Raw genomic sequence first — 21,330 nt, forward strand, 5'->3', positions numbered from 1 at the left:
ATCATGTTATCATTCATAGGTCATTGTAAGGTTTCACTATTTAGGTTAACACGGGTCATCAAGTGGTGGCACTATTCAGACTTTACATGGGTCACCATGCTATCACTATTAGTCAGGCTTCACGAGGGTCACTGCATGTAATAACTAGTCAGGCTTAATGGAAACTGTATACACCATCACTATTAAGATTTGCCAGCATTTCAAGTAAAGTTGTCTCCTTATCGGTATGAGTTGAGATTAAGAAACTCCATGCCTCAATGAACAGTTATCTTTTGGTGTATCACCTAAATGTGAGTGCTGCTTTACTGGAAGCCACTGAGGCATGGTGCCAAGGTGAGGTGATGTACAGTAGGGATTAATGATGTGTTCAAGACTACTGCACTTACATAATGCAACACATATATGTGTGTATCTCCTTGTACCGGGACTCCCATTCTGCTAGCCCATGCAGACATGCTGTCGCAGTGTCATTTGGATCTCCAGTCATACACAGTATACTGACTCCCAGCCAATCAGCCAACACCAGGCAGAGAAACAACAAGTACCACGTTTGAATCTTTCAGTCGAGTCAACCAGCGTGATCGATACAATGACCTGTTCTCTGATCTATATGAAACAATGACCTAGCAATATTCTCAGAAATGGACAGATGCACTATATAAAAAATACAGAGGAACAATCAGGTTGAATAGCCAATTCAAAACCTGAGGATCCTCACACATTCAAGGGAAGTAACTTGGTAAGTTGTCTAGCCTTATGTATTACATCTGCCTCTATCATAATAACCAAAGGACAAGTGTTGATGTCCAAAGACCCCCAAGAAAAACTGCCGAAAATAATACAGAATGATAATTGTGATATGATTACAGCAAAACTCAGCTGAACTGTTTTTAACCACTTACAACTATTTAAAATTGAAGATACAGGATCAGATACCAGATTTCATCAGCTCCATCATCAACTGCGTTATCACATCAGTTATATATGCTTACACATCTGATGGCCCTCCAAGCTCAAAATAAACACATCCAATGTTTTATGGTCCCTCATAAGAGCCCCGCAATCAACATGAATGTAATTAGCCCTGAGTGAAGTCGCCCCGCCAGTCAGATACAATCACAATCCAATTGCAGCCATTATTCCTCCATTCCCATGGCCCTGTACCCTGTGGCATACGCTGCGATTTACAGAACTGACAGCAGCGAAAACAACACCGGTCAATATTATATCGTGCTGTAGTGAAATCAATACAGTGAATTCACCAAGCATCATTTCCAGCCTAACTAGGGTCTGCTCAACGACATCGTAAAACTGGAATTATACAGTCGCTGATGTATGTTATTACGACAGCGGACTCAGGTAGTCACGACGCATTACTTCTTTCTCTTTACTGCAATAGTCTATTGTGCTATTCCTTTCATGAATACCTTGTGATCTGTACTGGGGAGAGTTGAGGAAACATAAGGGACAAGCAAATACTGCTGAGATTAATTTGGCTATTAAAACAGCTTTACTCCATCGTGCTCATAGATTAGGTATTATGCAAGTGTGTCATAAGCACTGGGTACATCTTGACAGAACCCGGTTCATACACCGATAACGACACTATAGTATAAAGATGATATTCACCTACTTTATTAACCACTCCAAGAGATGAAGAAAGCTACTGTGGAGATACATTTTGTTGGTGATCAAATTGTTTCCTAAATCACTGAATACAAATTGCCAATCAGCGTGTCCTTTTTTGTGAAGAAGAATTTTAATGACAACGATCAAATGGGAGAATCTTCTCAGGATGAAGAAATAGTTCAAAGAAACAGGCTAGCCTATCATCCAGATCTTCAGTCAGTCAATCTATCTTCATGAAGAAACAGTTCAACCCAACAGGCTAGCCTATCATCCAGATCTTCAGTCAGTCAATCTATCTTGATGAAGAAACAGCTCAACCCAACAGGCTAGCCTATCATCCAGATCTTCAGTCAGTCAATCTATCTTCATGAAGAAACAGTTCAACCCAACAGGCTAGCCTATCATCCAGATCTTCAGTCAGTCAATCTATCTTGATGAAGAAACAGTTCAACCCAACAGGCTAGCCTATCATCCAGATCTTCAGTCAGTGACTCTATCTTGATGAAGAAACAGTTCAACCCAACAGGCTAGCTTCACACAAGATGTTCAAGGCTGATGTCTGAGAAGAAATATGGAAGGGTCTGGAAGCCATTTTCCAGATTGTTGTAAGAATTTCGCAGAAAGCTGCCATGGAGACATGGGGAAGTGGTTGAACTACTGCTGGTTTGTTGGGGTATAGTGCACATCTAATCATAGCGATTAAATATGTATCATTAGATTATTTTGTGCAGTAAGATGTATACTAAATATTTTCAGCAAATTTATGTGAATAATATAATACAATAGTGGATTTGTATGGCGCTTTTTCCATACTTGGATATTATGCTCAAAGCAAAGTGAGGATTGAACAAACCCGATCAATAACAATTTACAAAATCATCAGTAGACTTGATGAGTTACCATTGAAATACTATTTCCTGCTCACCTAAGTATTGTTACACATGCAGACTACAAGACGACCTTTCGCATAAACCAAGCCAGAAACATTTTTCCAGTTGAACACATTTTCTCCAGAGATTCGGTTAATAAAGGCCCACTATAGTTTGGCATGAAATGCATGTGGACCCAGTTTTTTTGTAAATATCTCTTCATCCAAATACCCAATCGAACTCAAACTGTGCAAGTGGATGTTTTGTCAGACAACCTAATCACATTGTAAATCACTGATTTTATGCATTTGTAGTAAAGAATCTGTCTATGTAACTGTCAACAAAATAAACAGCAGAACGCAGAAGGCTTGCAGAGGGGGGGAGCCAATGACCTGTAACAGCGGCAGTGTTGGGTCGTGAAGGTAAATGCACGTGCAGTTCATGATAGTTCACTTGCACAGTTTGAGATCGATTGGGTCATTGGATGAAGAGATATTTACAAAAAACCGGGTCCACATGCATTTCATGCCAAACTATAATATAACTTCAAAAAATGTTGATGCAGTGATCAGAAGAACTGTATCTAAAACTAGAAACATGAAAACATTATGCCAACAGAGAATTATCAAACCATAACATAATGACTTTGATTGTGTGAAAGTATGGCATTTATGACACATGTAACCATTCTCCATCAATTAACAATTGTTTCGAGGCATCAATAGCGGTAATCTGCTGTTAGTTGCTGTAACTAAGTGGCCTGTAGCCAGCTCCATCAAACACACTAGACAGGATCTAGCAGGCAGTTATGTAAACAATATCGAATCAAATTTTGTAAAAGTAAAGAAAATGGATTACAAGTAGAAACATGAGAGAATACAGAGCAGACATGCTCATTCTTAGATACAATCAATATACAACAGCTGGTCAGTAGATATAACTCCATATACACCATATGGTCAGTAAACATATTATATGGTCAGTAAACACTCCAGAGAGACTTGGGGCATAGAGGGAAGTTGGAAGGAGGAGAATTGTGGGCACGGAGTCTGAAGTGAGGCAGGAGAAGTTGGCAGACCGGGGTAGTGGGTTGTTCGAGGGAGAAGAGGGTTGGCAGAAAAGAGGGCCGAGGGGGATCAGGCCAGCGGACCAAGTGGGCAGTGGAAGAAGTGGGGCAAACATGATGTGAGGGCAGCAGTAGATGATTCAGTTGGGCAGCATGTTGAGTTACGCAGGGTTCAAGAACACAGAAGGGAGGAATGTATCCAATACTGAGTAGCCGCCTAATTGAGCACTGGGGGAGAATGACAGATAAATCAATGACATCGCAGGATACAGCCAAGGACCGGCAATTACTGGAAAAAACATACATAGATGTTACAACATGTGGAAACTTGGATTTCATGCAAGTTGTAATGATTACAGAATACAAACAGGATGTTTGAACACAACTGATGTATGAGACAGAGCATGTTCTAGGCATCTATCTGATGTCAGAGTGAGTGGGTGTAGGGACAATAGGTTCAGCGTTTTACTAACATAAAGAAGACTGAATTTTCAGTACTACAATCTAAAATGTAAATCCAACTTAACTGAAAAGCATTATCTAAAATACAAGAACTCAAACAAGAGTCAACCAAAAGATCAATAAGTGACCATGTACAATCTTCACATAACATCAAATCCACATCAAGCCAAGTGAAGACCTTCTGACCATGATGATACAAGACAATTTGACAAGTATTAATTAAATGGTTCTTTTACACAAAATGAGATGATAGTGTGGCACAAGTTACCATGGTTACCATGATTACAACAGAAAAACTCCCAATACCAATCATTCATGAAAGAACCATTAAACAAATTTATATTTGTTAAATCAAATGTCAATTATTTTCTAAAAGAGTGCTCAACATTTGAACGAAAAACTTTGGTTGTGTCCAGCATCACACAGTAACCTCTATTAGAGCCAGACAGTTTGTACTTTTGGTTGTACCAATTACCCACAAGCCAATAGTCATGTGAGAACATTTCCCTGCAAACTAATCTTTAGTTACAACACTGGCATAGGTTATGTTTCATACTGTTTACCACTCAACTAATCAATTAGAGGCCTTGCTGAACCAATTACTTCGACAACCTTCAAGTCACTTTCTACAGGTCAAAAACTGTCTGTTCAACGATGGAAGTTGATACTCAACAGCTGTTCAGTTCTTAGTTACACCCAATCCTATTCCTCGGGAAACAAAATATGCTCAGATTTGTGGATTGTGACTTCCGACACAGATATACACAGTCCTTCCCACTGCAGTCTTGTCAAGACTTACTTGCAATATACAATATATCAAATACATTCACAGATGGACAAAGGTGAAAAACGTAAGGAGGGATTCAAATAGACTTGCTCCATCCACCAGACCATGGATGTGAAGCAATTCTATCCCTATAACTACAAGGATTGAGTTTCAAAGGACAAATTATCCTTAGTTTCATATAACCTAAGACTTATTTACTTTAGTTTAAACATATGTAAACCTGTGTTGTGAAAACTGAATATATATTATCTGTCTGTCACAAATCCCTACTTGTAACCCGAGGGTGTTTAACGCTGACAGTGGCTAACATTACAACAGCTGAATCAATTGGCTTTGCTTCAAATATTGACTTCAGCCTCAGTTGTCAGGACCAGTCAATCAGTGACAAGTACCATATATTAATCATGCAGGATTAACCTGGAGACCAGGCATGCATTCGTTCAGTGACAGGACTCGTGTAGAAAATATATCTGATCATGCAGATATACTCTGCTGTCAGTAACGCTGCAGAAATATTGACGGGATGCAAGGAATAATTTAGAAAGACACTCCAAACTTGTACCTAGCTATAACAACAGAACAGATTCCACCACATACACAGAAGACACGGTGAAGTGACTGTGTGGATTATTACTAATATTAGTCTTAATTCACATTACAATACCAAGGATTGATTGTGTGGATTGTGATAGTTGATTCACATTACAGTACAGAGAAGTGATTGTGTGTATTGCAACACTTGATTCATATTTCAATACAGAGATGTGATTGTGTAGATTGTGATAGTTGATTTCACATTACAGTACAGAGAAGTGATTGTGTGTATTGCAACACTTGATTCACATTACAATACAGAGAAGTGATTGTGTGGACTGTAACAGTTTAACACTTGATTCATATTACAATACAAAGAAGTGATTGTGTGTTTTGTGACACTTGATTCACATTACAATACAGAGACAATTGTGTGGATTGAGACACTTGATTCACATTACAGTACAGAGAAGTGATTGTGTGGATTGTAACACTTGATTCACATTACAGAGCACAGAAGTGATTGTGTGGATTGTAACAGTTTAACACTTGATTCACATTACAATACAGAGAAGTGATTGTGTTTTGTGACACTTGATTCACATTACAATACAGAGAAGTGATTGTGTGGATTGAGACACTTGATTCACATTACAATACAGAGACAATTGTGTGGATTGCAACACTTGATTCACATTACAATACAGAGAAGTGATTGTGTGTATTGTAACACTTGATTCACATTACAATACAGAGACAATTGTGTGTATTGTAACACTTGATTCACATTACAATACAGAAACATAATGGTGTGTATTGTGGGTTTCAATTCACATTACAGTACAGAGAAGTGATTGTATGGATTGTTCATCTTGATTCACATCTCAGTACAGAGAAATGATTGTGTATATTGTGATCACTGATCAACATTACCATACAGACGTGATTGTGTACATTGAAACACTTGATTCACATTACAGTACAGAAGTGATTGCGGATACTGAGACACTTGGTTCATATTACCATACAGAGAAGTGAGTGTGTAGGTTGAGAATCTTAAATGGTAAAAGAACATTCTTTCATCAAAGGAATAAGAATGTATTTCAGTTATCTCCTGGTAAGTCAGTCTGCAAAACAAACCATTTTTTTTTATAATCAGTGTTGATGGAGATAGTTGAGTTTGTGAAGCCCACTGAACCTCAAGGCTGTGGAAGAATCAATACTTGGTAGTGATGTCACAGTGACAGAGAGTGCTGGCTCGCTTGTCTCCCACTCACTTTACATTCAATTAAAGAAGGATGAGGATGCCTAATCACATGTGTATGGCGTTCATTGAGTGGCATCCAGATCAAGGCAAGGAAATATCACAGACATCTACAGGAGACATCGCTTCTCTGTGATCACCAGTATCTAACTGGACAGTTTTTTCCTGAATCCCATACTGACTGTACGTAGCCAGCTTTTAATCAGCGTGATATGGAAGAACTGTTAATGGGCAGAAGCTTAGAACCAGGCCACATGACAGCCGATATTGATCGTAACAACCAGTGACAACTGGGTAATGAGCCATAACAGCATTATTGAAATACTGACATGTCACAAGACCCATGCTGTCAATCCGGCAACAGAATCTGCCAGGAATGTGTCACCATTTTACTGCTGTTCCTCATATACAAAGCTGACCTTGATGTCACCTTCTCAAGACCTTGTCCAAATGTTCAACAGGGGCAGGGAGGTGACTGGAAGTGGTCCTAATTGCATCTTACCAGTTAGACTAACAACTAGTCTCTGAAATGAACATATTTCACTGAAAAAAAGTTCATAGTAAAAAAAATAAAAAAATATAATGAAAAGGAGCCCTGAGACTTTCTTCATTTTCAGAAGCTGAAGCTGAGGAAATCTAGACTTGTGGTTCACATTTTCTAGACAGTCTGCATTATCAGTACTGGCATTTTCTAGTGGATATATATTTGTGAGTGAGTGAGTGAGTGAGTGAGAGAGTGAGTGAAGGCCCAGCATTATAAGTTTTCCCAAGCCATTAATTTGACTTAACAATCATAAACTTCAAAGGTATTTAACAAGCTGAGTATTCTGTGGTGTCAGGTGTTCAACAATTGGTATTCCTCTTGAACAAGATGAGTGAGTGTTGACTCATCCATGCTCTTCTACAAACACATAACAATTGTGCAGATTAACAATGCTGTGTTTCCCAAGTGACAATACTCATATTGATTAAAAACATACAAAACATCACTTGTCACAGATTACTGCTGTCGAGCTAACAGTAGAATGTTAATCAGCAATACAAAGGATGTGAATACGGGAGGTAGTGAGGCAACAGTTATCCATAAGCTGCTGTGTGGATTGCTGCACAGATTAGACCATGAGAGCCTGGGTATTACAGCACGGATTAGACCATGAAAGCCTGGGTATTATAGCACGGATTAGATCATGAGAGCCTGGGTATTACAGCACGGATTAGATCATGAGAGCCTGGGTATTACAGCATGGATTAGACCATGAGAGCCTGGGTATTGCAGCACAGATTAGACCATGAGAGCCTGGGTATTACAGCATGGATTAGACCATGAGAGCCTGGGTATTACAGCATGGATTAGACCATGAGAGCCTGGGTATTACAGCATGGATTAGACCATGAGAGCCTGGGTATGGAGCATGGATTAGATCATGAGAGCCTGGGTATTACAGCATGGATTAGATCATGAGAGCCTGGGTATTACAGCACAGATTAGACCATGAGAGCCTGGGTATTGCAGCATGAATTAGATCATGAGAGCCTAGGTATTACAGCATGGATTAGATCATGAGAGCCTTGGTATTACAGCATGGATTAGATCATGAGAGCCTGGGTATTGCAGCACGGATTAGATCATGAGAGCCTGGTATTACAGCATGGATTAGACCATGAGACGGATTAGATCATGAGAGCCTGGGTATTACAGCATGGATTAGATCATGAGAGCCTGGGTATTACAGCATGGATTAGACCATGAGAGCCTGAGTATTACAGCATGGATTAGATCATGAGAGCCTGGGTATTACAGCATGGATTAGATCATGAGAGCCTGGGTATTACAGCATGGATTAGATCATGAGAGCCTGGGTATTGCAGCACAGATTAGATCATGAGAGCCTGGGTATTACAGCATGGATTAGACCATGAGAGCCTGGGTATTACAGCATGGATTAGACCATGAGAGCCTGGGTATTACAGCATGGATTAGATCATGAGAGCCTAGGTATTACAGCACGGATTAGACCATGATAGGCTGAGTATTGCAGTATGAGTTAGACCATGATAGGCTGAGTATTGCAGTATGGGTTAGACCATGATAGGCTGAGTATTGCAGTATGGATTAGACCATGATAGGCTGAGTATTGCAGTATGGATTAGACCATGAGAGCCTGGGTATTGCAGTATGGATTAGACCATGATAGGCTGAGTATTGCAGTATGGGTTAGACCATGATAGGCTGAGTATTGCAGTATGGGTTAGACCATGATAGGCTGAGTATTGCAGTGTGGATTAGACCATGAGAGCCTGGGTATTGCAGTGTGGATTAGACCATGAGAGCCTGGGTATTGCAGTGTGGGTTAGACCATGATAGGCTGAGTATTGCAGTATAGGTTAGACCATGATAGGCTGAGTATTGCAGTGTGGGTTAGACCATGATAGGCTGAGTATTGCAGCATGGATTAGACCATGATAGGCTGAGTATTGCAGTATGGATTAGACCATGAGAAGCTGAGTATTGCAGTATGGGTTAGACCATGATAGGCTGAGTATTGCAGTATGGGTTAGACCATGAGAGGCTGAGTATTGCAGTATGGGTTAGACCATAAGAAGCTGAATATTGCAGTATGGGTTAGACCATGAGAGGCTGAGTATTGCAGTGTGGATTAGACCATAAGAAGCTGAGTATTGCAGTATGGGTTAGACCATGATAGGCTGAGTATTGCAGTATGGGTTAGACCATGAGAGGCTGAGTATTGCAGTATGGGTTAGACCATAAGAAGCTGAGTATTGCGGTATGGGTTAGACCATAAGAAGCTGAGTATTGCGGTATGGGTTAGACCATGAGAGGCTGAGTATTGCGGTATGGGTTAGACCATAAGAAGCTGAGTATTGCAGTATGGGTTAGACCATAAGAGCCTGGGTATTGCAGTATGGGTTAGACCATAAGAAGCTGAATATTGCAGTATGGTTTAGACCATAAGAGACTGAATATTGCAGAATGGATTTAGACCATGATAGGCTGAGTATTGCAGTATCGGTTAGACCATGATAGGCTGAGTATCACAGTATGGACAACAACCTGCCAACAACCATGGAAAGCACATATGTTACATCTCCCCTTCTGTGAATGATATGGTTTCTATATTGATTAGTAATAATAGTATGGGTATTGATCCTGTTGCAACATACTGGTAAAACAATTCACTGCCAAATGTATCATGAAGTGTTTTGTTTATCATTTGCCCAATTCCATGTAAATCAAACATGTGAGTGAGTGAGTGAGTGAGTGAGTTGAGTTTAGTTGTATGCTACTTTTAGCAATATTCCAACAATCAACAATATCAGGCCTGGGACACCAGAAATGGTCTTCACATGTGCCCATGTGGTCAATCAAACCCGGGTCTTCTGCATGACGAGCAAATGCTTAACAGCAGAACAAGTGAAAATCTACAGCTGCTGGTTGTTTTATTCCCAGATCGATTTATTATACTGAAGTCTAAAATGAGCAGTACACTTGGTGGGCAAGACCAATGGTGTCCGTCCCAGAATATACATCATATTACTGACAATGAAGGGATGCAACTTATCCCAATACATTCTGACCAGCCTCAACAGTGATGACATGCAAGGGTTACCTTACTGAAAACAGAGTAATATTGACAATATTCATAGGTTCTGTACTGTAATTAAGACCATGGCCCCATATCAGACAGCTGGAGAGGGATCAGAGATAGATCATTTCTAAAAAAAAAATCTAGCCGAAACAGAATTAATTGTGTTCTGATAATGCAGGTTACTGACGCAGAATTGCCAAGCTCAAGCTGCTGTTACTGCATTTCACAACACTGCTTCTTTCTAAGAAGACACAAACAGCACTCTGTGTAGTCTTATTAACCTGTGTAATGGAGGTTATTATCATTATATTATATACTGAACATCACTGAAAACGCACCACTTATAATAGTTCAGATTATTAAAAGCACATGTAAGGAATTGATATTTTTTTGAGTGGATAATAACAGATGGACAATTGACAAACACAACAACACAGAAAAGACGCTCATTCATTGAAATGTTCCACAGTCAGAAAGGATCAAACACACGTGGGGTCAAATTGAAAAGTCAAAATCGTGTGTGACCGCCATTTGCATTGACACATGCAGTTCAACGTCTCCTCATTGAGTCAATAAGCGTCCGAATAGAGTTCTTGAAGATGACAGTCCACTTTTGCAGTAGTGCAGCCTCAAGTTCCCCGGATGTTTCGCATCTGTTGTCGCCGCGAAAGATTTTGACCAATTTCGTCCAACAAGTGCTCCATGGGGGGATACATCTGGCGACTTTGCTAGCCAATGAATAACCTGGATGTGTTGCTGGGCCAGATACTGCATGGAAAGTCTTGTGTGTGCCCGTGCGTTGTCCTGTTGAAAAGTATGGACATCTTGGTGGTGATTGAAGACAGATATCATGTGATTCTGAAGAATCTGCTCACAGTAATAAAGGGCATTAACTCTCCCTTGACAGACATGAAGGCAGTCCTGTGATTGTAATTTATTCCACCCCAGACCATGACACTCCCACCCCCAAAGGTCTGTCTGAACCACACACTCATCAGCATAACGTTCACCACGTCTACGCCAAACACGTAATCGGCCATCAGCATTACGTAGATGAAGACGTGACGCATCAGTGACTACCACACCATGCCATTGTTGTAACCTTTACTGAAAATGCCTGCTAGCCCATTGTATACGCTCATTACGGTGTCTGTCAGTCAAAATTGGTCCAACATAAGGACGTCGAGCATGGAGCCCTGTAGAGTGTAGACGGCGTCGCATGGAGTCAGCGCTTATGACCCCAACGTCAACCTTGAACTAGTGCAGCAGTCCTGGCAGTCGGCAGTGTTCAGTCACTGATATGGACAAGGTCAATATGGTGATCCTGATGGAGCGTCGTAACACGTTGTTGCCAAGGTCATTGAAGGTCACGGGTGCTGTCTGTCTACTGATGTCGTCTATGAAGCCTAATGATGGTGGAGTGGCCAAGTCCAAGTTGTCAAGCATTATCCCTGCTGCTGGTGCCAACCTGAATCATGAATAGTGCACGTTCTCTCTCGTGAGGTGTTAACCTCGGCATCTCTGTCCTCGTTTCACAATCGTTAGTGAAGCAATGAGAATCGGTTCTCATACACCTGCTTTTAATGTCACAGTCAGTATGATTTCAGAATGAAATTCGCGTTTTTTTCATGGCATGGCTGCATGTTGATGCATTTTGGAATTAAGAGTCATACTGTGGACAGGAATTTGTTTCTGAAGCTTTTTTTCAACTGGACTTCATGTTAGTTATATTCATTGATCATTGTCATGCTGAAATGCATCTTGATGAAAATATGGACAATTTTAGACTGGTGCGTTTTCAATGATGTTCAGTATATTATATCTCTCATAAATTTGAAAAATCACCCCATCATTATTTTGATTAAGAGGCCCCTGTCACAGCTTGTTTCCAATTTGCTTGGAGGCACAAAGTTACAAGTTACCTCCCTTGACATGCATCCTGATGTGAGGTTGAACTTTGATCATAATATTAAAGAAATGGACTTTCATTCTCATACTGTAGACATGTACTTTGATCATGATACAGCATGACACTGATGATAATCTTACAGTGGTTTGACTGAAAGGGGGAGGCAACTGATTGACCCTATGAACCCAAACATGTATGGATGTTCACATTATCCTCTATTGTGAACAAGATGAGGTTTGACTCGTGTGGCTAAAGTTGCTGACTGTTGCAGCAGTGTTTGTAGACAAGCAGGATCCTGGGCTCACTGACTCAACCCCCAAAGTGTTACTTCTACACGGTAATGACAAGGGCATAAGAGTAATTAGTGACCACATACAAATCCAGATAGAAGTGCAAGGCATAATCTAACACTTTACTCGTATTTAAGATGACTGTCAGCATCTTGGCATATTTCATTCAGCAAAATGCCAAGATGCTGACATTCATCTGTAAATACAAGTGAAGTGTTAGATTATGCCTTGCACTTCTATCTACAGATGACTGTCAGCATCTTGGCATTTTGCTGGAATGAAACATGTGCTGTGAAGATCCGGGTTAGAACAGGATAGATTGATTAACAGGAGGTCAGGTTGATGCATGTCATCATATCATAACATGATGTCAATCACTGGATTGTCTGGTCCAGACTTGATCATCTACAGACAGTCGTCATATAGCTGGAACATTTTCACTGCAGTGTTCAACAGCAAACAAACTAACAGATGAAGGAAGGTTCTGGTTCTGACTTACAGTTTCTGATGTCCGAGATGAAGACTGCCAGTCCTCTCATACCATCCCCTTTCACGGCCGGCATATTGGAGCATCTACCTGCAAACAACAGTACACATCTCCTTTGTGAAATTTGCACAAAATATATAGCGAGTGAAAGTTTGGTGCTTCAGGTTACAGATTGCCCATGATGATACACATTCAGTTGAAGCAATACCAACAAACTTAGTAACATTAGAGAGAATGGGATTCAAACACATGATAATATGTTTCTGGCAAGTGTGAAGGGATGGACCTATGACCACTGGGTCAACCTTGGCCCTAGTAATAAAAGTGAACTTGGATATTTGATTGAAATGTTTACTAGCCAGTTTTACATCTGTTATGAAATCAACTTTGTCATCTTCAAAACCTACTTATCAAAACACAGCTCCTTGTGCAAGTAAATGTTAAGCTTGACATAAGAAAGCACATTAGCCTATGAGTCACAAACTTCACTTCCAATATTAGACATCAGTGTTCGTTTAGCATGATCAGGCTTATAGCTTAAAGCACAAAACTTATCAGTCACGAAAAAACTAGAATCACAGTCAAACTCTAACAGAGCCATGACTGAGCATTACTCCGCCGTGACAAGATAATCTGCATGTCATGTGACCATCTGTTCCTCTGGAGTGTAAACAATTTCCAGATCTGCAAGAGCAGCCTATTATACTTGTCCATATACGAAAACCAAAATCATCAAAAATGTGAATTTGTAACTGGATATAATTTACATGCAAATTAACCAAGGTGTGTAGATAGTGTCTGTTTGTGACTTTAAACATAAAAGTGTCATTTTCCATAATAGGTGCCTTACAGAAATCTTTCCATGAAATTATGTGTATTTGATTTATTCTGTTCACAATTTTTCACTTACTGGAAACCAACAAAAAAACAAAAACACTTTCAACGTAGTTCTGAATGTCCACATAGAAGTTGGTAATAAACAATGTCAACTATAGAAAATGTAACAGCTGCTGAACTGTACGGTGTGGGCATGTCAACAATCATCTTAATTAGGTCATCCTCTGGTGGCAAAATAAACATTAAAAGACAACTTATACATCCATTACAAACTTGGACTTGTATAAATTTACATTTGCACCTGTTCCAGATTCAGCGTAAATTTGCTCCTGGTGTAAACATACACACAAGTTAACAAGTTCACATGACAAGAAAACTCACATGGGTATATTATATATACACATGTATGCAATTTTTAACATGTGAACAGGGCATTATTAAGATATAATGAATCGTCACATCTCTCTGGCCTGTGGTCGAGTCACCTAACTAACACAAGAACAGCTTAAGATCATGGAAAGTGAGTCCAAATGTGCATTGCCACTTGAACAATGACATTGAAACTCAAGGATCCTGATGAAGATTGAAGCCACAAGTATTTACTGAACATCATCCACTTTAGGCATTGAAAGTTTTCTTTGGGTATTCAGTATATATTCATCTATTTTGATCTACTCTACACGGTATTACTGAGCCAATGCACAACCTGTTCCAAAATTGATTCTGCTTAACATGCTGTTACAGAATACTTTCAATTTGCATTTGTTGATACTCTCTTGTAAGTATGTTGTGCTCTTATGAAATAAGTTACGCAAATGAAAATTAATGTAGATGAGTGAGTGAGTTTAGTTTTACACCGCACTCAGCAATATTCCAGCTATATGGCAGTGGTCTGTAAATAATCGAGTCTGGACCAGACAATCCAGTGATCAACAGCATGAGCATCGATCTGCGCAATTGGGAACCGATGACATGTGCCACTACCCGATCCCGTTAGTCGCGTCTTGCGACAAGCATGGCTTACTGAAGATCAATATTCTAACACGGACCTTCACAGGTCTAATGTAGATGATGGCTTTCCTCCAAAGCAGTGGGGCAGTCTTGTGGTTAAAGCGTTCGCTCGTCATGCCAAAGACAAGGGTTCGATTCCCCACATAGGTAAAATGAGTGAAGCCCATTTCTGGTGTCATCCGCCATGATATTGCTGGAACATTGCTAAAAGTGGCGTTAAACCATACTCAGTCAGTCACTCACTCCAAAGCATATGCGTAACTATGATTCAGTTTGCATATTTTACCCTAATACAAAGCTTATCTGGGTCCTCATTAACAAGGATCATTACTAGCTGATAATGATATCACCTATTGACACATTACGAATGAAACAGTCAAAACTTTTCCTCCATATTAGAATCTCAACTGAGATTTGCTCACAGAAACAAATATCTTGACATAACCCATAATTTATTTCTGAGGTTGTTGACATACAATTTTATCACAATATATTTCAAGAATATCTGCGAGGTCTGAGGTCATTTTCGATGCAAACCCCATGTGATGCAAACAACTTTCAAGCAAACATGGAAATCGGGATGGCAAGCAAGCAAAAACAAAAAAAGAAACCATCTTAGATATATACCTGTTTCTCGTAATACTAGGTTCTCATAAATGATGTTTTTAAAAAACATTGTCAAAAAACATCAGAAACTTCGCCTGTCTACTACAAATCCTCAAAATTTAAAGAATGTCATTGGTATATTCAGGGAGAACCCTGAGAATTGTGAATCATGTTGAAAGCCAGAAAAGAGAAATGCGTGAAAAACAGGGAAACAACGTAAGGACAACATATAAGGACTCTAATTATTATTGAATCATTTTCATCCAAGAATTGTGAAGAAAGTGTTTCAAAGTCAATTAAACATGTTGTGTGTTGAAAATTTAATAAACTATGTAAGCATTACTTTTCGAAACTGGCAGTCACATCTAGGAGTAGTTCAGTCGCATCAAGCCATGTATGAGCACAATGTTTTGTCTTTCATCTATTGTGGAACTACTGTGTTTACCTGGATATGTTGGATATAAACTGCAAAATGCAAAAGCAGGCTTCCATTCATTTGTGTCCTATTTTACATGCATTAAGTTGAAAACAGGTAATATTACTTGCTTTAGACACCATCTCTTAACCCAACTCGTATGCATGAATTAATGGGTTGTTGTTATCTAATAACACAAGAAGGATATGACATAATATTAAAAAGATGTGCAAAATTACATCTAGTTTTAGTTGATTTGATCCTACTTGGCAACATCCCCTTATTAACAGAGAACCCAGGAAACCACGTTCAAGTAAATGACAGCAAATGTGATCATTTCTCTCATTTCAAATTTGTCTTACATCAAATTTGTTGTGGTTCGACACAAATGGATATGCATCCTGGTCTATATAGGACAAAGGGACTGGCCATGGAAAAAAGATAAAGAATAAAATGACAGAATTCCATATTTGTGAAATGGTTTTGCTATGGTAAGTAACTGTACCTGATAAAACATCCAGTTTTAAGCAGAGCCTCAATTCGTGGCTGTTAAATATGTTGCCAACTTGCAAAGCATATTTTATTCAAGTGATGAGTATCTCAACATCGAAAGGACAAATTATTCACACACTTTGATTTGCTGTAGATTCTTATGACATAGTAATATTCTGGCATCGACGTTTCTTCCACTGACTCTCAGTTATCGGAGCGTCAATACACTGCTGTAAGATCTGTCAATGGTCACGCCTACTTTTGATGGCACCAAACGAAATGGACGTCGATTGTCATCGCCTTATCATCAACACAGGGTTTGCTTTGTCTCATAATGAAGGGAAATCGTTCATCTGGTATCGCTGTCATGATATCTATGAATTTCAATTGTAAATATAGTACACTGGGGATTAATTATTTGAAATAATTTGGTCAAACCTCGCCCCCCTGACCTCAGACTTGACAAGATTTTTTTGAGTGTCTAGAAGCCGGCGCAGTTTATAACTTAACCTAGGCGTTATCACTCTCTGTTCCTGGCAGATGTGATAAAGTAAGAATATACTTACCCACGGGCAAGAACTATCAAAGTGTAAAATCAGCAACAGCAACCAAATGTCCAATTATAACCAAGGTTGTAGGTGTACCATCAGCTACAAATGGCCGCCATTAACATGCTAGATGAAATCGAGGCGGAGATGAGCAGGTACTCCCACTCGGTAATTTCCGGGGTATTCCGTAAGTAATCAATATAACTAATTATCTAAACTATTTCATTTAATACCTCTCATGAAAATAATAAATGAAAACCACTATGTATTGTAATGAATTGTATGTTCAGAAGAAAACATCCTACGAGCGACAATCTGTGCGTGACGTCATCTCCTAGGTGATAGCGGCAAATATCAATATGGCCGCAAAATGTTGATTTTCACACTTTCTTGGAGATAATAATATTTGCATGGCCAAGTGACACTGTTATACAACATCGTGGACATACATTTGTGACAAGTAAGAATTCATATCTTTGAAATTACAATTAAGTAGTTTAGTTGTATGAAGCGTAGGAGAAAAAAGATTTTACACGACGGACAAGCAGGTGCCCGTTTTGATTTGAAGTTTTCAATCATTCTCATAATGATGGCCTAATGTTGTTGATTCATGAATGTATGCAGACGCGAGAATATGTTTCATTTCAATGCCACATTTAGCAGCCTTTGTTGCTGTCACTAAAAAATGAATATAAAAACAGCTCACACACAGTTGATATTGATCATAGTGACAAATGAATTTATTTCCAACTGTGATAAGTTTGGGGAAAAACGTATAGGCCTTCTTAAAAATTGGTTTGAAAGCTAGCTGTTTTCTTTGACTATGTTGACTATAAAGTTCGATATGTACCCACGTGTCCCCTTGCACAGTTTGTTTTTTCTCTTACATCTCACACATTTCACGAATATAATAACAAAGACGATTGTTTATGTCATTACACATTAGTCGTCACATGAAGTTCAATTTGTATGATGCTTTGTTTTGATAATGTATGTGTGACCTTTTCACTGTGAAAATTTGGAAATGTAAGTGTGATTTCAGAGAGATCAATCCTCCTGAAAACTGGTTCGTCTGGAATACTATCTCTAGATAATTCTGTTCTTGAAGCGGGTTCGATTCCCCACATGTGTACAATGTGTGAAGCCCATTTCCGGTGTCCCCTGCCTTGCTATTGCTGGAATATTGCTAAAAGCGGCGTAAAACTAGAACTCACTCACTGTTCTTGTAGTAACAATTTACCACATAATCTTGTTCTATAGAACTCATATACAGGTTAGATAATTTCTCCCAGGAGAATATTCTCTGTGGAACTGATCGTTTTGATAAAGGCTTACTTATTCTGATTCAACATTGAAAAACGAAAACATGCCAAGTGAGGATTTGGGGGGATAGAACTTCGGAGATTCCTATCATTCTATGCTGTCATATCCCTATGACATCGTATCGGCGAAACTGTTGCCGCTCACCATTTCCGGGGATTTTGTATGGGTTTTCAACGATGAGCCATACTTTTCGCTCCGCACTGTGAGGGAGTGTTGTGATCACGTGGCTTACTATTTATATTATATATTGCCTGTCACTAGCAGACGACTGATCTTACTATGTTTTTGTTATAGAGATAATTGATCTGAAGTGGTATTAACAATCTCGGGTAAATACCATTAATTTTTGTTTGCTTTTTATATACGGTACCTTAACTTCTGGATTTCACGATAGTGATTGGGCATCTACCCTGCCGAAGAAACTACTTGTGCGTTCCCGTTAGTGCACATACACCCCTGATATAGTGCGAGCAATGCAATCGTCAAAATAACCAGAAATTCGAATTCAGCTCGTTTTCCAATACAAGGCAATGTAACGGACTGGGTGCTTATGCTCTCAGATGAGATTGATATTCTACCTCAGTGGTGTTGATCGTTGCTCATAACATTAGGCTTAAAAAAAAATGTTGTGGTTCCGAATGTTCCTAGTGCCTACCCGATTTTTTTAAGCGGAATGAACAAAATAAGCTTTCAGATACCATTTTTTTTCCTGGCACCAACAAATATCTGTCATTCTGATAGAGAAAGTCGATATGATGGCCGCAAGCTTTACTTCTAAAAAAAATATCTAAAAGAAAATTCCGACAAACCAACCCAAAATTTTTAAGAGGTGTAATCGGAACCACAACATATTTTTTATTTGGCCTTACAGTAAACTGTGGTTATAACTAGGGGTGGGTATTGCAGAGAATTTTCAAATTGCGATGCGAAAGCATATATCGCGATATGTTTTGTAATATATTGCAAGACCGGGTTGTTTTAACAAAAAAACTACTTATAATCGAGTTAATGCTTTATTTTTAAAGCAAAAACACAACAAAATCACTATACTTGATAAAGCTTTAATAAAAACTTTTAATCATGACAAAATAAAACTGTAAAAAATATTTGGCACAAATGAAACAAGGAAAAGAACAATTTAACATCAACACAGTGGTTACTGGTTTGAACCAGTTTCACCACTCTCAAAAAAAAAAGACCTGTGATTTTAGACAGCAACAGGACATATCTGTGATCACTGGTTATTAATGAGTAAACATTCAGATCCAAAACATTGCGAAACACTTGAACAAAAATTAAGAACACAACTTCAAACCGAACTTAACAATCCAGTTATATGTAATTTTCACAACGATCATTCCCAGCACAATTGCCACAATCAACAACATCTTCATCACCACACCATTACATTCGCCATTTTACAACAAACGCATGACTTCCGGTGTGCAAAAATGAAATATCCGAAGATATCCGAGTGTTAAGAAGTTTTCACAATACATGTCAAAATACCGGTTTTCGATCAGCGTATCGCAATGCGTATCATTTTCATGTCTGAACCGGTAAATACTGGTAAACCGCTTATATCGCGCAGCCCTAGTTATAACGAATTCAAAGGGACCAGTGGGGCGGTGGGGTAGCCTAATGGTTAAAGCGTTGGCTCGTCACGCCGAAAACCTGGGTTCGAATCCCCACATGGGCACAATGTGTGAAGCCCATTTCTGGTGTGCCCCACCGTGATGTTGCTGGAATATTGCTAAAAGCGGCGTAAAACCAAACTCAGTCAGTCAGTCAAAGGGACCAGTAGTCTTAGCTTGTTATTACTGTAGTTCGTTAGACTCATTTGACTAAAACATACAGCATGTTTGTTACCTGAAACCAGGTCCTTCGATCTGTCAGTTCATTATAAAAGTAAATACTGGTGCTGGTTTGTGTTGTTCAGTCTGTGTTACTATCATGTGTTATTATTACCTGCCTTTGTACTGCTGTAACGTTTAACAAAAGGCAATTACATGGGGATATTTGTTGTATGAAATCACTTTACATGAAAGTTTCAGTTAACATAGAGCCATCTAACATGTGTAGTGTACAGATTTCTGTGGTTTAATGCAGAGTGGAGTGGAGCTTGATAAAGATGTTCTGAGTTCCTTGAGGGTTGCCTCTGTACTACATGAAGCTAATGACCTCTTAATGTTTTCAACATCATGAACCTTTGGTTTCCATGCCTGCTTCTAGCTGGAGAGATGACATTTACAAGAAAACGCTCTACTGACCACTAGGGGTGTCGCGATACGCGAATGTATCGATGCATCGATACATTTTTACTGCTTGCGTGTATCGATTCCTATTATAAAACTTTATCGATTCAATTTTTTATGCTATATCCGTCTCCTTCAAAGTCTTGATAGTAAAATTATACGAGACCGCTCCGATAAATAGATGTAGCTAGCTTTACTTAAAAAATAGGTTGGAAACTAACAGCTTTTGTGATTGGCTAGACTATTTTGATGGACCAATCAGTGAGCGCGTACGTTGCCGGTAAGGTAATGCTATGAAAATTATGTATCGCGATACGTATCGTATCGTGACCTTAAAATCGTGATACGGATCGTATCGTATCTGAGATTGGTGTATCGTGACACCCCTACTGACCACTGTAAAGATTTTTCCAACTCTGTAGTGGAGTGGACAGAGTGTTTGACACTCAGCTTTAAGGGAATGAATCCCAGGCTCAGAGATGGTATACTGTGTCTCAGCGAGGTTAAACAGCAGCATCATATCTCAGTGGTTTAGCAGCACAAAGCCAGCATTAGTACAAGTAGTCAAACACATGTGCATATACATCTCTAAGGAGATGCAATAATATTTAAAGTGATTTTAAGCCCTGTTTCAGCTTTCAGCTTGTTTTGAAGCTATTAAGTTGACTTTGTATTTCAGAAATGCCGAAGGGTGGGGACATGGACGTCAACCGGATGTCGTCACGGGACAAGACTGTGATGAGCTATAACCCTAACAACTCGGGCTTGATCAGCTATGAAGACTTACTCATAGCCCAGTACTTGGAGGAAATGAAGAAATCAAAGTCTGAAGTCAAGAAAGACAGAGAGTCAGTAATACTCATCGTTGCTATTGTTTGAATTGTTGATTAGGCCACCCATAAAGATTCAGCTTAGACTTGGTCTTCAGCCACCCATGC

General features: G+C 39.3%; 2 protein-coding genes across 2 annotated transcripts in view; one reads left to right on the forward strand and one right to left on the reverse strand.

The window, feature by feature from the left end:
• LOC124254103 (AP-2 complex subunit alpha-2-like) overlaps positions 1–16,950 on the reverse strand; it is a 56,332-nt gene extending 39,382 nt beyond the window's left edge. The window contains exons 1-2 of the mRNA XM_046687976.1: positions 16,833–16,950; positions 12,918–12,995 (exon numbers count right to left, since the gene is read on the reverse strand). Coding sequence (XP_046543932.1) covers positions 12,918–12,981 — 64 coding nt within the window. The 5' untranslated portion in view covers positions 12,982–12,995; positions 16,833–16,950. The remainder of the gene's footprint in view (positions 1–12,917; positions 12,996–16,832) is intronic.
• Positions 16,951–17,164: 214 nt separating this feature from the next.
• LOC124254105 (doublecortin domain-containing protein 1-like) overlaps positions 17,165–21,330 on the forward strand; it is a 62,899-nt gene continuing 58,733 nt past the window's right edge. The window contains exons 1-2 of the mRNA XM_046687977.1: positions 17,165–17,274; positions 21,072–21,240. Of these exons, the coding sequence (XP_046543933.1) occupies positions 21,074–21,240 (167 nt within the window). The 5' untranslated portion in view covers positions 17,165–17,274; positions 21,072–21,073. The remainder of the gene's footprint in view (positions 17,275–21,071; positions 21,241–21,330) is intronic.

The sequence above is a fragment of the Haliotis rubra genome, unplaced genomic scaffold (genome assembly GCF_003918875.1).
Source record: "Haliotis rubra isolate DU_JTF1 unplaced genomic scaffold, ASM391887v1 Scf563, whole genome shotgun sequence".
NCBI lineage: Eukaryota > Metazoa > Mollusca > Gastropoda > Lepetellida > Haliotidae > Haliotis > Haliotis rubra.